The sequence below is a fragment of the Phocoena sinus genome, chromosome 13 (assembly GCF_008692025.1).
Source record: "Phocoena sinus isolate mPhoSin1 chromosome 13, mPhoSin1.pri, whole genome shotgun sequence".
In the NCBI taxonomy this organism is placed as follows: domain Eukaryota; kingdom Metazoa; phylum Chordata; class Mammalia; order Artiodactyla; family Phocoenidae; genus Phocoena; species Phocoena sinus.
Genome location: NC_045775.1, coordinates 20,898,351 through 20,915,666, shown reverse-complemented (window position 1 = coordinate 20,915,666; position 17,316 = coordinate 20,898,351). Strand labels below are relative to the sequence as shown.

The window sequence follows — 17,316 nt, the reverse complement described above, 5'->3', positions numbered from 1 at the left end:
GTCTTTAAGGTTTTCTATATATAATATGTCATTTGCAAATCGTGACAGTTTTTCTTCCTCCTTTCCAACTTGGATCCTTTCCTTTCTTTCTCTTGCCTAATTGCTTTATCTAGGGCTTCCAATACTATGTTGAATAAAAGTGGCAAGAGTGGGAAAAACTGTCTCATTCCCAATCTTAAAGCTCTCAGCTTTTTTTCATCATTCAGTGTGATGTTAGCTGTGGGCTTGTAATATATGGCCTTTATTATGTTGAGATACATTCCCTCTATACCCACTTTGTTGAGAGTTCTTTAACATAAATGGATGTTGAATTTTGTCAAATGCTTTTTCTGCATCTATGAGATGATCATATGATTTTTATCCTTTATTTTGTAAATGTGGTGTATCATACTGACTGATTTGCAGATGTGGAAACATCCTTGCATCTCTGGAATAAATCCCACTTGATCATGGTGAGAGGTAACATCACTTGTCCAAAGCCACCCAGTGAAGGGAGAGATGGAGCTGAGGACACATATCTCTGCCTCCCCCTAAACCACATGGCTGTTTGCTCCAATCCTCCTACCGTCCTCTGATCTCCTTGAGTGCTGTTTGCTTGTTAAAGTACAGAGACCTTTGGACAGAACAAAGGCAAATGGAACCACCTGGCATGGCCCTAAACCTCTTGTGGCCAGCAAGCTTTGTGGCCAGCAAGCCTGGATGGCAGTCCTGGAGGACACCCCAGCCCCAGGGTCCCCCAGGACCACTATGAATGGGGCAGGAACTGGTCAGTTCACTACACTGCAGATGGTCTGAATTACACTGTATTTGAACTGATGTTTACAGAAGTCTGTTATCAGTCAATTCTAATTTGGGGTCCAGGGCCCCATTATTGCACTCAGGGCAGCAGGCCACAGCTAGACATTCCTCACAACCCTCTAGACTCAGCAGGAGTGGAGATTCTTTCTCCCTCCACCCCCATTACCAGCATGACACAGCATTGCCTCTCAAACTCATCCTCCGAAGCACCCCAGACACTAGGATAGAGAGGACACAACTCCAGGGTCTGGAAGGGTACTTAGGGTCAACATAAAAATTTTATGAGGCATCCTGTTTTATCTTATAATCGATGCGAAGTTTACACTCTACTCCACAATGGTATGTTCTAACAAAACATTTCCCCCCCTCCGAGCAAAACCAATGCTGCACACCATGGCTCTGCTGGGACTTCAGTGCCTGACAGACCACCCTAGTGGGCAGTGCCGCCTTACAAGACACCCCACTGTACGTTGGCATTTACAGCCACCTTCCATTTATATCGTAGGTAATACTCACAGCCATCCTGTGAGATGCAGGCTTCCCCATTTTAGAGATGTGAAGACCCAAAGCTCCAGGAGATGAAGCAAGTTGCCTGAGTGGGTGGCAGGCCTGACCATAAGTGCCCTCCCCATCCTCTGCCACCTCTCACCACTGAAGTCCCATTATAATCCCCCCCAACCCTTCAATGCTAAAATCCACATGTGATTTCTATGCTTTGGTACTTTACAGCTTTTCCATCCAACGTTCTAGACGTTACCTCCAGGAATGTCCTAACCCTTGTGCTCCTTCCCTCTCATTAAAGAAAAAAGTCCACACTGCCAACTCCCCTCTTCTTTTTAAAAATAAAAAGCCTGAAACAACACTGTAAGGCCCCAGTTTTTTGGACCCACCACCCCCGATCTCCATTTCCTTCTTCCTGTGACACACACCGCGGCCCAGAGGAGGTCAGGGCCCCCCGAGATTCGGAGCTGGTGGGATGGAGAGGCCTTTCTCTCCCGACGGTAAGAAACTGCTGGATTCCCACAGCCCGAGGGCTTTGCTTGTCAGAGATCCCTTCTCCCAGGATCTATTTTAAGGAAGGCATTCGGTATTTGTTTCACGATTGAGCTGCCCAGGAAAGTGATCTGCCACAGAGTGAGGACCACTGGAATAAAGGGCCGCTCAGCAACCTGGGGTCCCTGCTGCCAGCCCCCTCTCTTCAGGGGTTACTGGGAGGATAACGCACAGGATGCCTCTCTCCCAGCCACAGGAAGTACCCCCAAAGATCTCAGAGACTCTTATGGTAAGTGGGCCCACAGGTTTGGAATCAGGCAAACCCAGCTTGAAATACCGGCTCCAAGAGGAAGTCACTTGACCTTCTCTGGGCCACACTTTTCTCACCTGCATCCACCTGTGCAGGCTGTTAGCAAGAGAATGAAAGCTAAGCACTTAACATAACGCCTGGGATACCAGCATCACTCTCAACGGTAGACTCCCGGTAAACCCATCACCTTGGAGGGTTCTCCATGGTGTCTGTCGGGTTGCTGGGGGTGAGGCAGAACCCCAGACGTGGTCTACAACCCAGCCGACTGCCTGGTCGTGTGGCTGCACGGCCAGAGCCCGCGGCAGGAGAGCCCTTTTGCCAAACAACTTATAACTCTGGGACTCAAGTTTGCTCATCTTTAAAATGGAAGGTGAAGAGTTCATAAAAGCTATTATCCAGGGCTGCCCTGAAATCCCCCTGTAACTTCTCCCAGGTGGGGAGGACTTCAAGGTGTGAGCAAGGACGCCAGAGCAGGCGTGGGGAGGAGCTCCGTGGGCAGGGGGCATCTTCAATAAACGGGCTGTCACTCCTTCCCCAGGTTGGTCAAAACCACAGGCCTGCAGAATGGGCCCAGTTGGGCCCGAAGGCACGGAAGCCACACCGTGGACACCTTCTGCAGAGCAGGACGCCAAGGCCCGGAGTGACCAGGTACAGGGCTGGGGAGCACACACTGAGTTTGCGGCAAGGCCCTGGCTGAAACCTCCATTCCCAGACAGGGTTAGGGAGTACCTTACAAGTTTTAGAAACTGTGGTGCTTAGTTCTACTAGAATTTGCTCAGTGACCTCTCTTCTTGGGAGAACCATATTTAGCCTATGATTTAGGAGGAAACCCTAGGGCTGTTGGTTCCTGCAATTCTACTCCGTGATTTAGCTCTAGTGTTGCAGGAGGGGCTGGGGAAGCCTGCTGGGGGTCGGGCACTGCACTCAGGCCTGAATGGGGTGGTGACAAAGGAGGACCTGGGTGTTGTGTCATCTTCTGTGGCAGCAGCTGCCCTGGGTGGGTGGGGGGGGGTCTGTGGGGAGGGGGCAGGGCACTTGAGGTTCACCAGCCCACGTGGCCTCAGCCTCGGGGAGAACGAGGAGCGTCCAGGTGGCAGCAGAGCAGGAGGCTCAGCTGGCATCGTTGATGGCAGTCCGAGGGCCCCCCAGCAGTCTCTCATGCTCGCCCTCCTCTGCTGGGGGCCGGCCCCTGGACAGGCGGCTCAGTAGCAGGCGGTGCAGCCCATTGTACAGGGCTGTGCCCGTCAGGAGGATGAGGAAGCCAAGGATCTGCAGCGGGTGGAAGGCCTCCCAGCCCAGCGTCAGGCTCAGTGCCCAGATGACAATGGTACGCAGGCTGTCCAGCACCATTCGGGTGGTGGCGCTCAGTTCCTTGGTGACACTGATGCCTGCAAAGTTGAAGAAGGCGATGCTGCTGATGTTGCCCAGCAGCGCCAGCGCGATGAGTGGCTGTCGGCCCACCTGGCAGAAGGCGTCCAGCGCGTCCTCCAGCGTCCCGCGAGGGTTTCCACTGAAGGAACCGGCGGGGATGTAGTACATGGGCACCAGCAGCAGGAAGAGGATCACGAAGCCAAAGAGGCCTGCGGGAGTGGAGGGAGCACGTCACGCTCTCCGCTGGGCCCCCAGCCCCGGCAGCGTGCCCCGGCCCACCCAGCCGGGCTCCGCTGACCTCCCAGCCACCCCTCCGAGTCGCCCTCGCACCAGCTCCTTCCTTCCAGCTCCTGGAGCTCATTAGGAGCTACAACGGCCTACTGAATGGGCTCTGACGGCCCCATTTCCACTTAAATCCGCGTCTCCTGACCGGACCAAGAATAGGAAATACATTTTATATTGTGACCAGTCACAGACATGTACACACTTTCACAAAACGACAGCTACCCTTACAACGTACGATGCTCTCTGACACTTTTTTTTTTTTTTTTTGCGGTACGCGGGCCTCTCACTGTTGTGGCCTCTCCCATCGCGGAGCACAGGCTCCGGACGCGCAGGCTCAGCGGCCATGGCTCACGGGCCCAGCCGCTCCGCGGCATGTGGGATCCTCCCGGACCGGGACACGAACCCGTGTCCCCTGCATCGGCAGGCGGACTCTCAACCACTGCGCCACCAGGGAAGCCCTCTCTGACACTTTTTAAACTCAATTCTACTCATTGACAAGAGGATTGCTGGCTGCGAGCACGACACTGCTCTCTCAAGTGTGGAAAAACAGCTCTCTAACTCAGCGCTGCTGGTGTGTGACAAGGAGCTGGGCCAGAATGTAAATCAAGGCACTGCTTCACTCAGAAAGTCCTTCTAGGAAAAAAAAGTGAGTGGAAGCAATCAGTACACTTGATGACATAGTTGATTTAGGTGGGTAACGTTCTGCCGTAAGCCCTCAGCTCACGGTGGAACAGGCGCCAACAGCTCCCCGACAAGCCCGTAGGTCACACTTCGGTAGCACTGCTCTAATCCGCCCTGCTAGTTCCATAATTTTAAAGCATCATTTTGACTTACTTCCCTGCTCAAAAACCTTTGGTGGCTCTTCCCTGCCTGTCATTTAAAGTCTAAATCCACTTGCCTGATGTTCCAAGGTTCTCCAAGATATGACCCTCACATATTCAATTCCTGATCATTTCCCCTACATCAAACCTGTACCTCCTCCAACTATTCCTCACTGGTTTCCAAACTCACATCCAGCTCCCCATGTATCCACTCTGCCTGGAGTTCCCTCCTGTCCATTCTTGCTTCCTGAAATCCGTAGCGCAAATGCCACCTTCCCTGGGCCACGACACTCAGATATGCTTGGCAAGTGAAGCGTCACTTGAGTAAAAGCGGGCCGAGCTAAAACGCACTGCCTGCTCCTTTCTTGCTGGTCGGTTCCTCTAGAGCGGGGCTTGCGTCTCATTCATCTTCGTCCCTGCCCTCCCTTAGCTCCTGGCCGAGTGCACGGCAGCTGTCAGGGTATTTATCAACACGAACATGGTGAGGGGAGCGAGGAAGGAGGGCGGGAGGCTCGCCCTTCCCAGAGGCCCCCAGCACCTCGCCAGGAGCCCTCACTGCATCCCCTCGATGTGCCGCCCCGCAGGGCGCACTCCACCCGGCGCCCTCCTGCCAGCCTGTGTTCACACGCACCCTCAGTGCCGACTGCCCGCAGTGGGTGCACGCTGTGCTTGTAGACAAACTTCTCCTCCAGCACCATCTGGATGGAGATGATGATCTGGGCCATGATGATCAGCAGGTCCCCTGTGGGAAAGGAGGGGCCCAGAGTGAGGCCAGGCTGAGGCAGACATCTCAGCCCACGGAAACCTAAGAGCCCCTGCAGCCCCTGACTCCGCAGGGCACTGTACAGTCCACGAGGTCCAGCCACGACAGGCCCCGCGCCTGACCTCCTGGCCCCTGAGGGGTGAGGCAGGCCACCAGGGAAGGCACTGTCAGCCCCTCTGGGCTAAGGCTCCGGAAAGTCCAGGGGTCCACCTGGGCCTGAGGGCTGCACAACTGGGGTAAGCAGGTCTTTCGAGAAGCAACAGGCCCCGAGATGGACATTTCTGGTTTAATCCTGCCGTGCGTGAGCAGGGTGGCCACTTCACTGTAAAATGGGCTGCAGTGTGTCCTCTCCGGGGCCGTGAGGATGAGTGATGACGAGCACAGTGCGAAGCGCCGGCTGCGCGCTCGGTAAGTGCTCAGTCAACATTCATTCCTTTCCTCTTCCGGATCCTGCAGTCTGTGTGGCTGTAGGTACGTCACAGAACTAGCCCTCTCCTTCCTCGGACCTCCCTCACGCTGCTTGTCCCCTGCTGGTCTTCCCTACACTCTTCCCATCACCTGGGAAGCAGGTGCATGTCCACATCAGCTGGTGGCCCACGTGCCCTCCCCCAGGGCTTGGCGGACAGCAGAGCTTGTAAAATGCTTTGTCGAGTGGCTCTGTGCTGGGCAGCCCCGGGATGCCCACCCCGGCCACACCTGTGATCACTTCGCTGAGCTTGTGCTGACTGTCGTGCTTGCTCAGGAGGTCAGCCAGGCCCACGACCACCAGCCCTGCGATGGTCGCGAGGATACCCAGCCACTGGCTCAGTGCCAGCCTCCGTCCCAGGAAGGTCACCGAGAACAGGCCTGTGAATATGATCACTGCTCCCCGCAGCATCTGGAAGCTGGAAGCACTGGTCATGTTCAGGGCTAGGAGAGGAGAGACACATGACGTTAGCTCCTAAGGGCCCAGCCTGTCTGTTCACTGAGGTGTCCTCAGGGCTGACAGGGCTGGCACGTGGTAAGTACTCAGTAAACCTTGGTTGGGGGCGTGTGTGTAAAGGTCGGTGGGAGAGGGGCGGGGGGAGCTGAAGATGAGTTGGGGGTGGCTCTTTCCCAGCAGCTCCCTTGGGCCACAGGCTTCGCTGAGCCCTCGGCAGCCTGGCTTGGCTACTCACCCACATACATGATGCTGGTCCCGGTCATGTCGCAGAGGGCTGGGGGCAGGAAAAGAAGGGGGTTGAAGGGCTGCTGGGGATCCATGCTGGTGTCTGGGTGCCCTGCAGCTCTGCACCGGAGTAGGTAGAAGGCAGCCAGGCAGAAGCACTCCCCCAGGAACATGCCCACTGCCTGTAGGGACAGAAACAGGACTTCAGAGCTGGAAGGAAGACCACCTATAACAAGGTTTTTTTTTTTTTTTTTATTTTGGCCATGCTGCACAGCTTGTGGGATCTTAGTTTCCCGACCAGGGATGAAACCTGTGCCCCCGGCAGTGAAAGCCTGGAGTTCTAACCACTGGACTGCCGGGGGATTCTCTGTAACAAAAGTTTTTAAACATAACCTTTCTTCACACAAGAGTTTACCTATAACCCAAACATGTAAAAGAGACAAAAGCAGAACTGCTCTGTGCGGGAGGCCAGAGCCTGCCTCCTAGGTCTACCCCTAAGCTCTTCAAACACCTCGACGGAAACTCTAAGGCCATGTAGAGCCTGATCTGAAAACCCACCAATCTAGACCGATCCCTGGTCATGTTCCAGATGGAGAAACTGAGGCCCCGAGAGGCTTGAGATCATATATAGGGTCACAAAGCAAGTTGCTGGCAGAGCTGGACTAAACTTTAAGTCTCCTGCTTCCCAGTCTAGCAATAAGGTACCTTCCATTGATGGTGTCTGCCCTGGCCCAGTGGGGTCTGGGCTCCCCGTGGTTGGGGAGCAGGTTTTACGACAGGGCTGGATTGTTCCAAATGTGTCCTGACTTGGCCATGGTGAGGGCTGGCCTCAAGGAGTCCGGGGCATGAGTGCTCACCAGGACTTGTGCAGGCTTCCTACAGGGGACTGTGCCTTCTGCCCGCTTCCAGGGGCACCTCACACCCTGGCCTCTGTTCTGGGAGGGAGAGAGAAGCAACTGGCTCTCCTGAGAGCAAGGGAGGACTCCCCCAACCCAGGTTAGCAAACAGCATGGCCGCGTGGGGGCCCCTGACCTGAGGCCTGGGAGACGGAGATGGGCGAGGACAGGCACAGATACCTGGAGGAAGGGATGCTGGAAGCTGTGCTCCTGGCTCCCTCCGCAGCCTGGGGCCACGAAGTTGTCCGCCCACCTGCAGCAGACAGAGAGAAGGTCAAACCCTGCAGTGTGGCAGCGCGCTCTCCCACCCGGTCCTGGGGCCTGCCGAGAGCTCACGCCTCCTGAAGCCAAGAGACCAGACTTAGCAGACTCGGCCCAGAGCGGGGCTCCCTCTCGAAGGGACCAGTCTCCAAGGCAAGGAGTCTTCCTCTGGGATGGCAGACAGAACGCGGGGGCCTGGAACCCTTTAGCTGAAGTTTCATGAACCTCTACCAGAAATTTAGCATTTCCTCCATTTATGAGTGCAGTACTGCAGTACCTGCGACTTTGCCACACACGGAAATCACAGCTCTTCTCATTATCACATTCGAGCCACTGCAGAGATTGTGAAGTATTATTTACACTCATCACTGCTCCAAAATTACAGTAATCAGACGCACTGCTTACTATTTCATGTGTTAAGAGGTGCATGCACACATGTACGTTACTATTTCACAAACTGGCTTGTTTAGTGTCTTGATAACTTTATTTCAATACAATTAGCTTTTTCTGTAATCCTTGGTCTTTTATTTGCACGTTTTAAAACACTACTCTAGGCTTCACCAGACTATCAAAGGGACCCATATCAAGAGTCCCTGGTCTACAAGGTCACGTGGGCCCTGGGAAATGGCCACCTGACACAGACCACCCGGTCACCTTCCCATAACCTGAAGGATCTGGAGGGTTTTCTCTAGCACTGGCTCGGAAGCCGGTGGCAGGTACATGGCGCTTGTGGAGTGGGTGCCAGCCGGCACCCCGGCAGATGGGCCTCACTGATTATGGCATGCTCCCCGCCGAGCCCAGAGTCCGTCACGGCACAGCGCTCTGGGCAGCTACCGCCAACCATTTTGCACTGACCAACATCTGTCGCTAAAACTTCCGCCTCTGAATTTCACTTTCGCTGGCCTTAGTTATGTCCCTGGGAATCTAATCTCTCTTTCATTGGAAAGCCCTTCATACATGTGGAGCCTTCCCCACCTTCGGAATCTTCTCCCGGTCAAGCAGCCCCGGCCCTCGCTAACCTTTCACCGCCCTGGCTGCTGACTTCAGGAAGCACTCTGGTGGGCCCAGGCCCAGAGCCAAGGGCACGTGATCTGGCCCAGACCGAGTCGGGCAACAGGGCGGCCCCGCCCACGTGCTGGACACCCTGGTTAGCTGACCTGGCTAGGACTGCATGCGCCACATCACGCTGCTGACGCAAGTCAACGCAGACCCAGGGCCGCTTGCAGTGGGCCACCGACCTGCCCCCGCTGCAGCAACCCCACTCGTAGGCGGTGGCGGTCCCTAAAGGGTAAGACTCGGGACTTCTTCTTAAATGTCCTTCCTTACAATGTTTGTCCAGAGCAGCTACATGGTGGTCCCCACCCCATCTGCTGGCTCCTCTGTGTACAAGCCTCAGCTCCCGGAGCGCAGGGAAGCCTTCCGCTTCCTGTGCCCCAAGCAGGGGCCACTGGTCATGCCACGCGGTGCAGGTCTGGGTTTGACAAAGATCCTGTGCAGGCGGGGCTTCTCTGTGCCTGAGTCTGAGGAGGGGAACAGGGAGCTCTTTCCCACAGCCCGGGGCAAGTGGGCAGGCGGTGGGAAGGGCGGGCTGAGCGCTGGTGGGAGAGATCACGTCTACAAAGAGATCTGAACACATCCCAGGGCAAGTGAACAAAACAGGACTATGGCAAACTTATCTCAAGGTAGGAGACCCCACCCACTCCCACAGTGAGGAGGGAAGGTAGGAGGGCGTCTGGTGCTTGGGAATGGTGGAGGTCAAATGAGAGCTGATGGGCAGCTAGAAGTTCTGATATGCCTGGTTGGGAAGGCAGAGGAAATCTGGGTCAGGGGATCAGGCTGGAACCAGACCCAGCAGCAAAGGGGCAAAGATAATCCCCATCATCGACAGAAACCACCTGTTCTCTGGGGTCTCATTTCTGCCCGATGTGCTGTAGATTGCGACTCTGGGATCCCCAGGCAGGGCGGGACAGGACAGGACGTGGGATGTGGGTGTGGGACACATACCACCTGTATGGCTCACCCAGCTTGGCCTACTCTCCAGCCAGACTCACTTTCACAGACAGAGCCCTCTGGGAGGGGCTGGGTGAGGCAGCCGAGCAAAAGAGAGAAGCGAAGGAGAGCAGAGAGGTCAAGCTTTACCAAGGGCGCAGAAACACCTGCCCTGGAGCGAGTGAGCAGGTCAAAGAGAGAGTTCCCAGGGCTCCTCCAGGAGGGACAAGGGAGGTCCTGCCAAGTTCATGGTCAACCAGAAGCCTAGGGCAAGGGCTGGTATGGAAGCCCCTTCCCCATCCTGGGGCCACATCCAGAGCACAGACTGGCAGGCTCAAGACCCCCGATGCAGCAGTGCGGCCACCTCCTGAACTCCCCCTGGGCTACTGCCTGTGCACCTTACAGTCACGACAACTCATATCTGCATCACTTTCTGGTTCCATAGTCCTTGTCACTTGAGAGGCTGTGAGCTCAGCATCCAGCAACTTGCACAGCTTTCAATCCTCTGCTCCTCGCACGTTATTATACAGAAGTGCAAACATTTTTTGTTGTTGTTGAATGAGAGGGACTTCCAGACACCGCTAGACAAATAGGCAGGTACTATATAGTCCAAAGGCAATTATCCATGACTGCTAATTTGCCATCCAGTCTGAGGTGTCCCCTGCTGGGGGCACCAGCTGGGCCTGCCCTTCCCCAGGGAGGGGCACTGCACGGGGAGCAGGCTGTAGGGCTGGTGCTAAGCTTCCTCCTCTCCCCCTGCGCTGTCTGCTTCCTCCAAGGGGTGGGTCTGCCTGAACAGGCAGGGCTGGCAGGTTCCCAGCAGGGGAAATGGAATCTTTTTGTATCTGAGTGCCTGGGGCAGGTTTACATCCCAAGGGTTTGGGTGTCAGGACAGGCTGCCTGCCCTGCCCAGACTCTTGGCCAGGCAGGAGTTCAGGCCTGCAGTCACCTTGGGATAGAGTCAGGTTTCTCATCTTGGCCCTGGGAAAGGTCTGCCTCACTGTGCAGTCACAGCAGGACCCCACGTAGCACAGGACAAGAGCCAAAAGCCAGACCTGGTTCATCTGGGGGTGAAAGCAATCACTCCCCAGTGGGATAGCACTTATCTCTTTGCAAGCACTTATCTCTTTGCAACGCTTCACTAACATGTGTTTATGAATGCACCACTCACTGTGTACCGACCTTGTACCAGGCCTGTGCTTCTCCCTGAGGAGCCTGAACACTTCATGTGGGCTGTGTGGTTTAGGCCTCACAACAAGGGTCCTCATTTTACAGACAGGGACTTCAGACCTTGGGGTGGAGAGAGCCGTGTTCAGGCTCACACAGTTAACAATGGGCGGCTCTAGGGCCGAACCCATCTGCTTGAACTTATTTTCAGAAAAGGCAGCAGGATACACGGAAAGCCCAGACTTCTGACTCTCACAGGTTGGATGAGTTATAGATTTCTCACCTGTAAGTCGGGGATAATAATGCCAACACTGATGAATTGGCAAAAGTAATAAGACATATAAGACCTGGCATATGGCAGGGGGTCACTAAAAGTCCTTTACTGCCCCTCTTCTCCCTCTCTCTCCTCTGCTCTCCTCTTCCCCTTGTGTCGGGTGGGTGTGGCCCCAGCTCTGCTCCAGCCTGAAAGCTTCCGGGGAGAGTATCCATCCTCTGGGACCCAGCCTGCAGGCTGACACAGAGGCAACTGGAGGGCCACAAAGTGCTGAAAGAGGAGAACCAACTCAGCCATCTCTCGGGAAGCTCCTTGTTTGAGAGATGAGGAAACCCAGGGACCAGACAGGGCTTGAGGGACACAGGGAAGCGCTAGTACCCGGGAGCACCACCCCCTGTTCTGTGCTCCTTCCTCAACACCGATCACCTTCTTACTCAGGATTCTTCCCACCCCCCTGGCTGAGGCGGGGAAAAGGTCAGCCCTGCAGATGGGCCCTCCATTCTCTCTGGACACTATATCCTGGGGAAAGCTGTGGTCTCTAGGGCAGGAGGCCTTGGGGACCCACACGAGGAAGTGCCCTCCACTGGCAGAGGCAGGCTCCCTTTAGAGTTCCCTGGGCCTTGGAGGGCTCCGGGTGGGCTACCCTTACTAGGGGCGAGTCACTCTGGCGTGGCCTTGCTCAGTAAGCTCAAAGCTCAGCGTCCCAAGGGGTGTGCGCGTCTGTGTGGGACCAGGGGTGGCGGTCAGAAGCTGAGGAAGTGGTTGATGCGGCCGGCCGCCTCGGGCCGATTAGCTGTGTATCCATATTCCCCACAGAATCTATGCCATTTCCGCTCTCCTCCTGGGCCTGTTAAGCCCAGTGAGTCAGCTTCTTTCTCTGGCTTGGGATCTTCAGAAGGGCCCCAGGGCTCCTCCACTCTCTGGGGTGTCATAGCAGGTGGCCCCGGCTCACGTGGTGATAAATGATGACAGCCCTCCCTCTCTTAAGTATTAGATAACTCTCCTCAGTAGATCTCACAAGGAGTCTGGGAAGAAGGTGGGGCAGGGATTATCAGGCCCACTTTATAGATGAAACTGAGGCTTGGAGAGGCCCAGTGACTTATCTAATCTCATAGCTTCCAAGCCTCACCATGCTCTTTTCACTGCTACACTGCCCTGCTAATTTAAGGCTTTCTCCACCTGGCCTGAACCCCTCTGAAGCAATTATCCCGTGCCCACTTTTGGAACCTATGGGTGGGGGAGGGGCAGCTGCCAAGGCAAAAGTTAGAGCTGGCGCAGGAAGGACAGTGAGAGTCCTCCCCTAAAAGAGGCCCAGTGATTGCAGGCCTCCTGCCACCTTCCTGCAGGCTCCCCGGACCCAGTGGGCCTGACTGTTGGAGAAATGACCCCCATGGCCCCTTCGTGGCTGGGTGGGCTTCACAGCCTGCAGAAGTTTAGGAGGGGATGTGAGCCTTCCTGAGTGAGCGTCTACTTGACCCTGGCTCTTTACATGCAGAACCCCAGCTGCATTCAGGAGGGTGGGGCTCCGAAACACGCACTGGTTCAGGCAGACAGCCCCATGCGGTGCCAGAGGAAGGCAAATGTTTGGTCCCAGGAAGTGCATCAGCAGAAGCCTGGTGAGGGGGAGAAAGCAGCCACAGAAAGGAGAAGGGAGGGACCTTCTGCCCACACCCAGGGATGAGGCTACAGGGCCAGCCTGATCGGCGACTTTCCCTCCGGGGGGGTAGGCAATCCCCTGCCCCAGCCCAGGCCAGCCTGGCCAGGCCGGCTCCCTGCAGCACACCCAGTCCTGCTGAGTGGGCAGTGACCTCCCGCCGCGGACAGCTGACCTGTGATCCCAGTACAGGAGCAGCACGTGCTCCGCCCACTTCCTCATCCACTGTCTTCAGTCCTCCCAAGCAGCCGGGGAGGGAAACACCACGCTCATTTTACAGGCCAAGAAACTGCAAGAGCTGCTAGAGACTCTAACCCTGAACCCTGAGTGATCTCTGGGATGGAGGCTTCAGACGCTTGTCACCCAGTCCCAGAGGGAAGGCACCCCGATGGCAGGGAGAGGAGATGCCACTTATAGGATTACAACTTCCATGGGCACACGCTTGTCTGTTCTTGCCTGCAGAGGTATAAGAGGAAACCCCCAAGGAAGAGGGAGTTTCGGGTACTGTAGCTGTAGAAGACCAGCACTGGACCAAAATCCTGAGACCTAGGCTCTAGACACCAACCAGCTGGGTCACACACACACGAAACTTTTCTTGGGACCTTGACTGTAAACTGTGGGGATGAGAATGGATAATTTCTATGTTTCTAACAACTTTAAATGCCCCTAAGGATGACTAGAGAAGTCCCCAGCCTCATCCATAGTGGAGGTTAAGAGCATGGATTCTAGAGCCAGACTACTTAGGCTCAAATATAAACTTTGCCACTTAATAGCTGAGTTGAACTTGGGTAAGCAAGCCCCTCTTTCCAGAACCTCAGTTTCCTTATCCAGGGACAAGGAATTTATCTACCTCGTAGGGTGGTTATGAGAATTCATTAACTTAACTCATGAAAGGCAGCCAGGGCAGGACGTGGCACGCGGAGCTCTCTGTGTATTAACTGGTTAGCACTTGCTGTGGTCGCATTCTCGTCTGTCTGTCCCTGCCAGAAACTTCAGGTCAGAGTGTGATTTCAAATCAGTAATCTCTATCAGGATGTACACGGCTGCTCTCCCACGTTCTTCCTCTGAGAGCGTCCTTCTCACAGTCTGGTCTTAGAACACTGTTTAGGGTCCAATACTGGGGCCCATCACAGGTAGGGAGGCTCCTAAGAGGCCCCACATCAGGCCACAGGGCAGGGGACAGGACCAAAGGTTGGGATCACACGTGGGAACCTCTTTCTGGCCTCTCAGGCAGCCTCCCAGGGCAAGGCGTCCTGGGGCTGAGAATTCCCTGGCTTCTTACCTGACCGGTCTGGAGCTTTTTCTGGAAGGAGCTGAGTCAGCACAGTTTACCTCAGTAGGTAACTCAGCTCTCCTTGTGGACAGCGGCCCTGGCAGGCCACAGCCACCCTATAAGCACCAGACTGAGGCCTTGGCTTGTGGGACGGATGGACAGATGACCTGCTCTGCTGCAGTCAGATCCTGAGATGGGAGCCCTCAGGTTGAGTTTCCTTTATAGCTAAGGGCTCAGCAAAAGGAGTACCCTTCAGGAGGCCTCAGGGCCCAGGTGCCCAGCACAAGACACAGACACAGCCGGCCAGAGCCCAACCAGAGAGACAGGTGGGCCTTACCCAGAGGTCACCTCCTGTGGAGAAGGGAGGACACTGTGATTGCCAAGCGTGTACACATCTGTCTCCTCTGCTGCAGTTTCTAAGCATCTCAAAGCCTGGGACCTTCTCTCGGTCACTTCTGTCTCCTTCCCTAGGCTTCACTCACACACTGTAAGGACCTTATATATGCCTGATGAATCGAACAGGGTACTTCTCTCTCAGACCTCCCTTCTGGGGCATATCTCACGTCACTGATGGAGTACGCTGGGAAGAAACACCCTCAAAAACGAATAAGAGGGCTTCCCTGGTGGCGCAGTGGTTGGGAGTCCGCCTGCCGATGCAGGGGACACGGGTTCGGACCTTGGACCGGGAAGATCCCACATGCCGCGGAGCGGCTGGGCCCGTGAGCCATGGCCGCTGAGTCTGTGCGTCCGGAGCCTGTGCTCCGCAACCGGAGAGGCCACAAACAGTGAGAGGCCCATGTATGCAAAAAAAAAAAGGAAATACCCCATTCCCACTACAAAGCTGTTTTGCAAGATGCTTTGTCATTTTCCCAGATCTTTGAGCCTTATCTCAAGTGCTTAACAAAGTCTCAGCAGGGGACCAGATTGGTTGCAATACAAAAAAAAAAAACAAAAAAAAAAACACGAATAAGATACAACTATCCCCACCACCCTCAGGGGGCCTGGAGTGCAGCCCAGAGGGTGACTGGGGTGACTCCCCTTTGCTCTGGAGCCTGGCAGGGCTCAGGTGGAAGGGAGGTCTGACTGGGAGAGGGTCACTGTCTACTGTCCTCCACGTGCACCACACCCTCTTACATCAGAGCTGAACTGCCCCCCTGCCCACCCTGCCTGGGTTAATGCCACTTCTGTTCCCCCAGGCAGAAGCCCAGGAGTGATTATTGGATCCTGTGGGTCAGGCCCTGTGGCTTCACTCTGCACCTGGTCTCTCCCACCTGACCCTTCCCTTCCCACCTCACTGCTACCTCCCAGTTCCCCTTATCTGCCACGCAGCAGCCTTGGCGTGGTCTTCCCTGCAGCCAACTACTTTGCACCTTGACCACCAGGTTCATCGTATCACTTTTAACATGTCACTCCCCATCTCAAAAGCCCCTCTTTGATTATGGGATAAAATCCAGCCTGGGCATTTGGTGCTAGTTACAATCCACCTGGATCTGGCCTTGCTGTTCCTGCCTCGATGTCCCCACCACATGTAGAAATCCTACCAAAGCTTCGAGGCCCAGCTGTAACCCTTCCTCCATGGTGCATCCCCTTCTCTGTCGTCGCAGCCCTCCACGCTCACTGGTCACTCGGTCCGCATGACGTTTATGGTAGCCCTCCCTGGCCCACAGCTCCTGGAGGGCGGGGCCCCCGATGCCAGCTTAGAAGGGGCAGGGGAGAGAAACTCCCTCCCGTTTAAAGATGAGGAAACTGAGGCGCTGAGTTAGAAAGTGACTCGCTGGGATCAAGCACACAGCGAATCAAAGCCGGGGCTCGGATCCTCCAGCCGGCGACACGGCCCTGCCCCGCATTTCCCTGGGCCTCGTCCCCCTTGGGTGGTCCATAAACCGCATGAACGGATCACAGCAACTGAGCTGGCTGGTGAAGTCAGGAAAGGAGAGCCGCAAAGGGAGGGCGCGGAGTCCCCTCCCCTCCCGGCCAGGCCCGGACTCACTTTGCCGAGAGCGTGTTGATGGAGCCGGTGACGAGCATGAGCCCGGTCAGGAACAGCTGGTACTTGGTCCAGGCCATGGCGGCGGATGCCGGGAGCGCGAAACAGGAGCGCGACCTCCGCGCTCGCTGGAGGTAGTAGCCCCCAATTTGGTCACCCTGGGGTCTGGGGGCGAGTGCTTCCGGGCCGGGAGTCACATGACCTGAAAGATCCCGCCCCGTGCCTGCTCACTCCGCCCCCAGGGAGGGCAAGGGAGGCGGGGGTGCCGCACGTCTGCGCTCTCCAGAGCCGGAGCTGGGGGCGCTGGTCCTCACAGAGTGACAGTGTCAAGTCACGGGCCCAGGTCTCCCCACCTGCAAAAGGGGCTGATGGGACGAGGAAGTGAGAATGCATCGTGGATATTAGAGCGTTCTGTAAACCCTTTAGAGAGATTGAGCTGAACAATGTCAGAGGCAAACCACGAAGTAGAAACGTCCAGCGTGGGAATCTCCTCTCTACTGGATACCCAGGGAACTCCCAGGAGGCCTGAGACGTGTCCCTAGAGATCCCAACCCGCGGTGTTGCTCACATCTTACAGAAAAGTGGCATAAGAATCTAGTTCCTGCTCCTTGGGAGATTGTTTTGTAGCAAAAGAAACTAAATTAAGAAAAGCCGGGCTTCCCTGGTGGCGCAGTGGTTAAGAATCCGCCCGCCAATGCAGGAGACACGGGTTCGAGCCCTGGTCCGGGAAGATCCCACATGCCACGGAGCAACTAAGCTTGTGCACCACAACTACTGAGCCTGCCCTCTAGAGCCTGCGAGCCACAACTACTGAGCCAGTGTGCCACAACTACTGAAGCCCACGTGGCTAGAGCCCGTGCTCTGCAACAAGAGAAGCCACTACAGTGAGAAGCCTGTGCACCACAACAAAGAGTAGCCACTGCTCGCCGCATCCAGAGGAAAGCCCGCGTGCAGCAATGAAGACACAACACAGCCAAAAAAAAAAAAAAAAAAAAAAAAGCCAAGTGATTTGCTTGTGATCAACGCTGGTGAGTGACGGAGTGGGGGTTTGCTTGCACATTCTTCAGTCTCCGCCAAATCCGTGCCTTCCGCTCAGCGCCTCCACCAATCTCACCCCGTTGCTCCTTTCTGCATTCCCCGGATGCTGCTCAGAGGAAGGCAGGAAGACCTCAGTTTATGCGCAGAGGCTTCCAGCTTTTAAAATCCTGCTCCTAGTTTTCAGCCCCCAGCTGCCCTCTGTCCTCATCTCCAGGCCTGTGTCTGCACGCTGTGCCATGCGCGGTCACACCACAGGCTGGAGCACAAGGCCTTCAAGGACCTGCTTCAG

The 17,316-nt window shown here is 55.6% G+C and overlaps 1 protein-coding gene across 1 annotated transcript; it reads right to left on the bottom strand.

Annotated features, from left to right (window-relative positions):
- Nucleotides 1–1,043: 1,043 nt before the first annotated feature.
- Nucleotides 1,044–16,187, bottom strand: SLC35F6 (solute carrier family 35 member F6). The gene is made up of 6 exons (XM_032653429.1): nucleotides 15,993–16,187; nucleotides 7,565–7,637; nucleotides 6,499–6,670; nucleotides 6,038–6,250; nucleotides 5,210–5,320; nucleotides 1,044–3,681 (listed from the first exon to the last, which is right to left on the bottom strand). The coding sequence occupies exons 1-6, from the start codon at nucleotides 16,067–16,069 to the stop codon at nucleotides 3,212–3,214; spliced, it is 1,116 nt and encodes a 371-aa protein (XP_032509320.1). The 5' UTR covers nucleotides 16,070–16,187; the 3' UTR covers nucleotides 1,044–3,211.
- Nucleotides 16,188–17,316: the final 1,129 nt, after the last annotated feature.

Bases quoted from the DNA above. Each gene is read 5' to 3' on its own strand.
- SLC35F6 (XM_032653429.1), bottom strand. From the start codon at position 16,069: ATGGCCTGGACCAAGTACCAGCTGTTCCTGACCGGGCTCATGCTCGTC. The intron at 6,251-6,498 runs GTGAGTAGCCAA...CTCCTCTCCTAG, and splicing joins GACCAGCATCATGTATGTGG to CCCTGAACATGACCAGTGCT. The intron at 5,321-6,037 runs GTGTGGCCGGGG...CCTTTCCCACAG, and splicing joins GCTCAGCGAAGTGATCACAG to GGGACCTGCTGATCATCATG.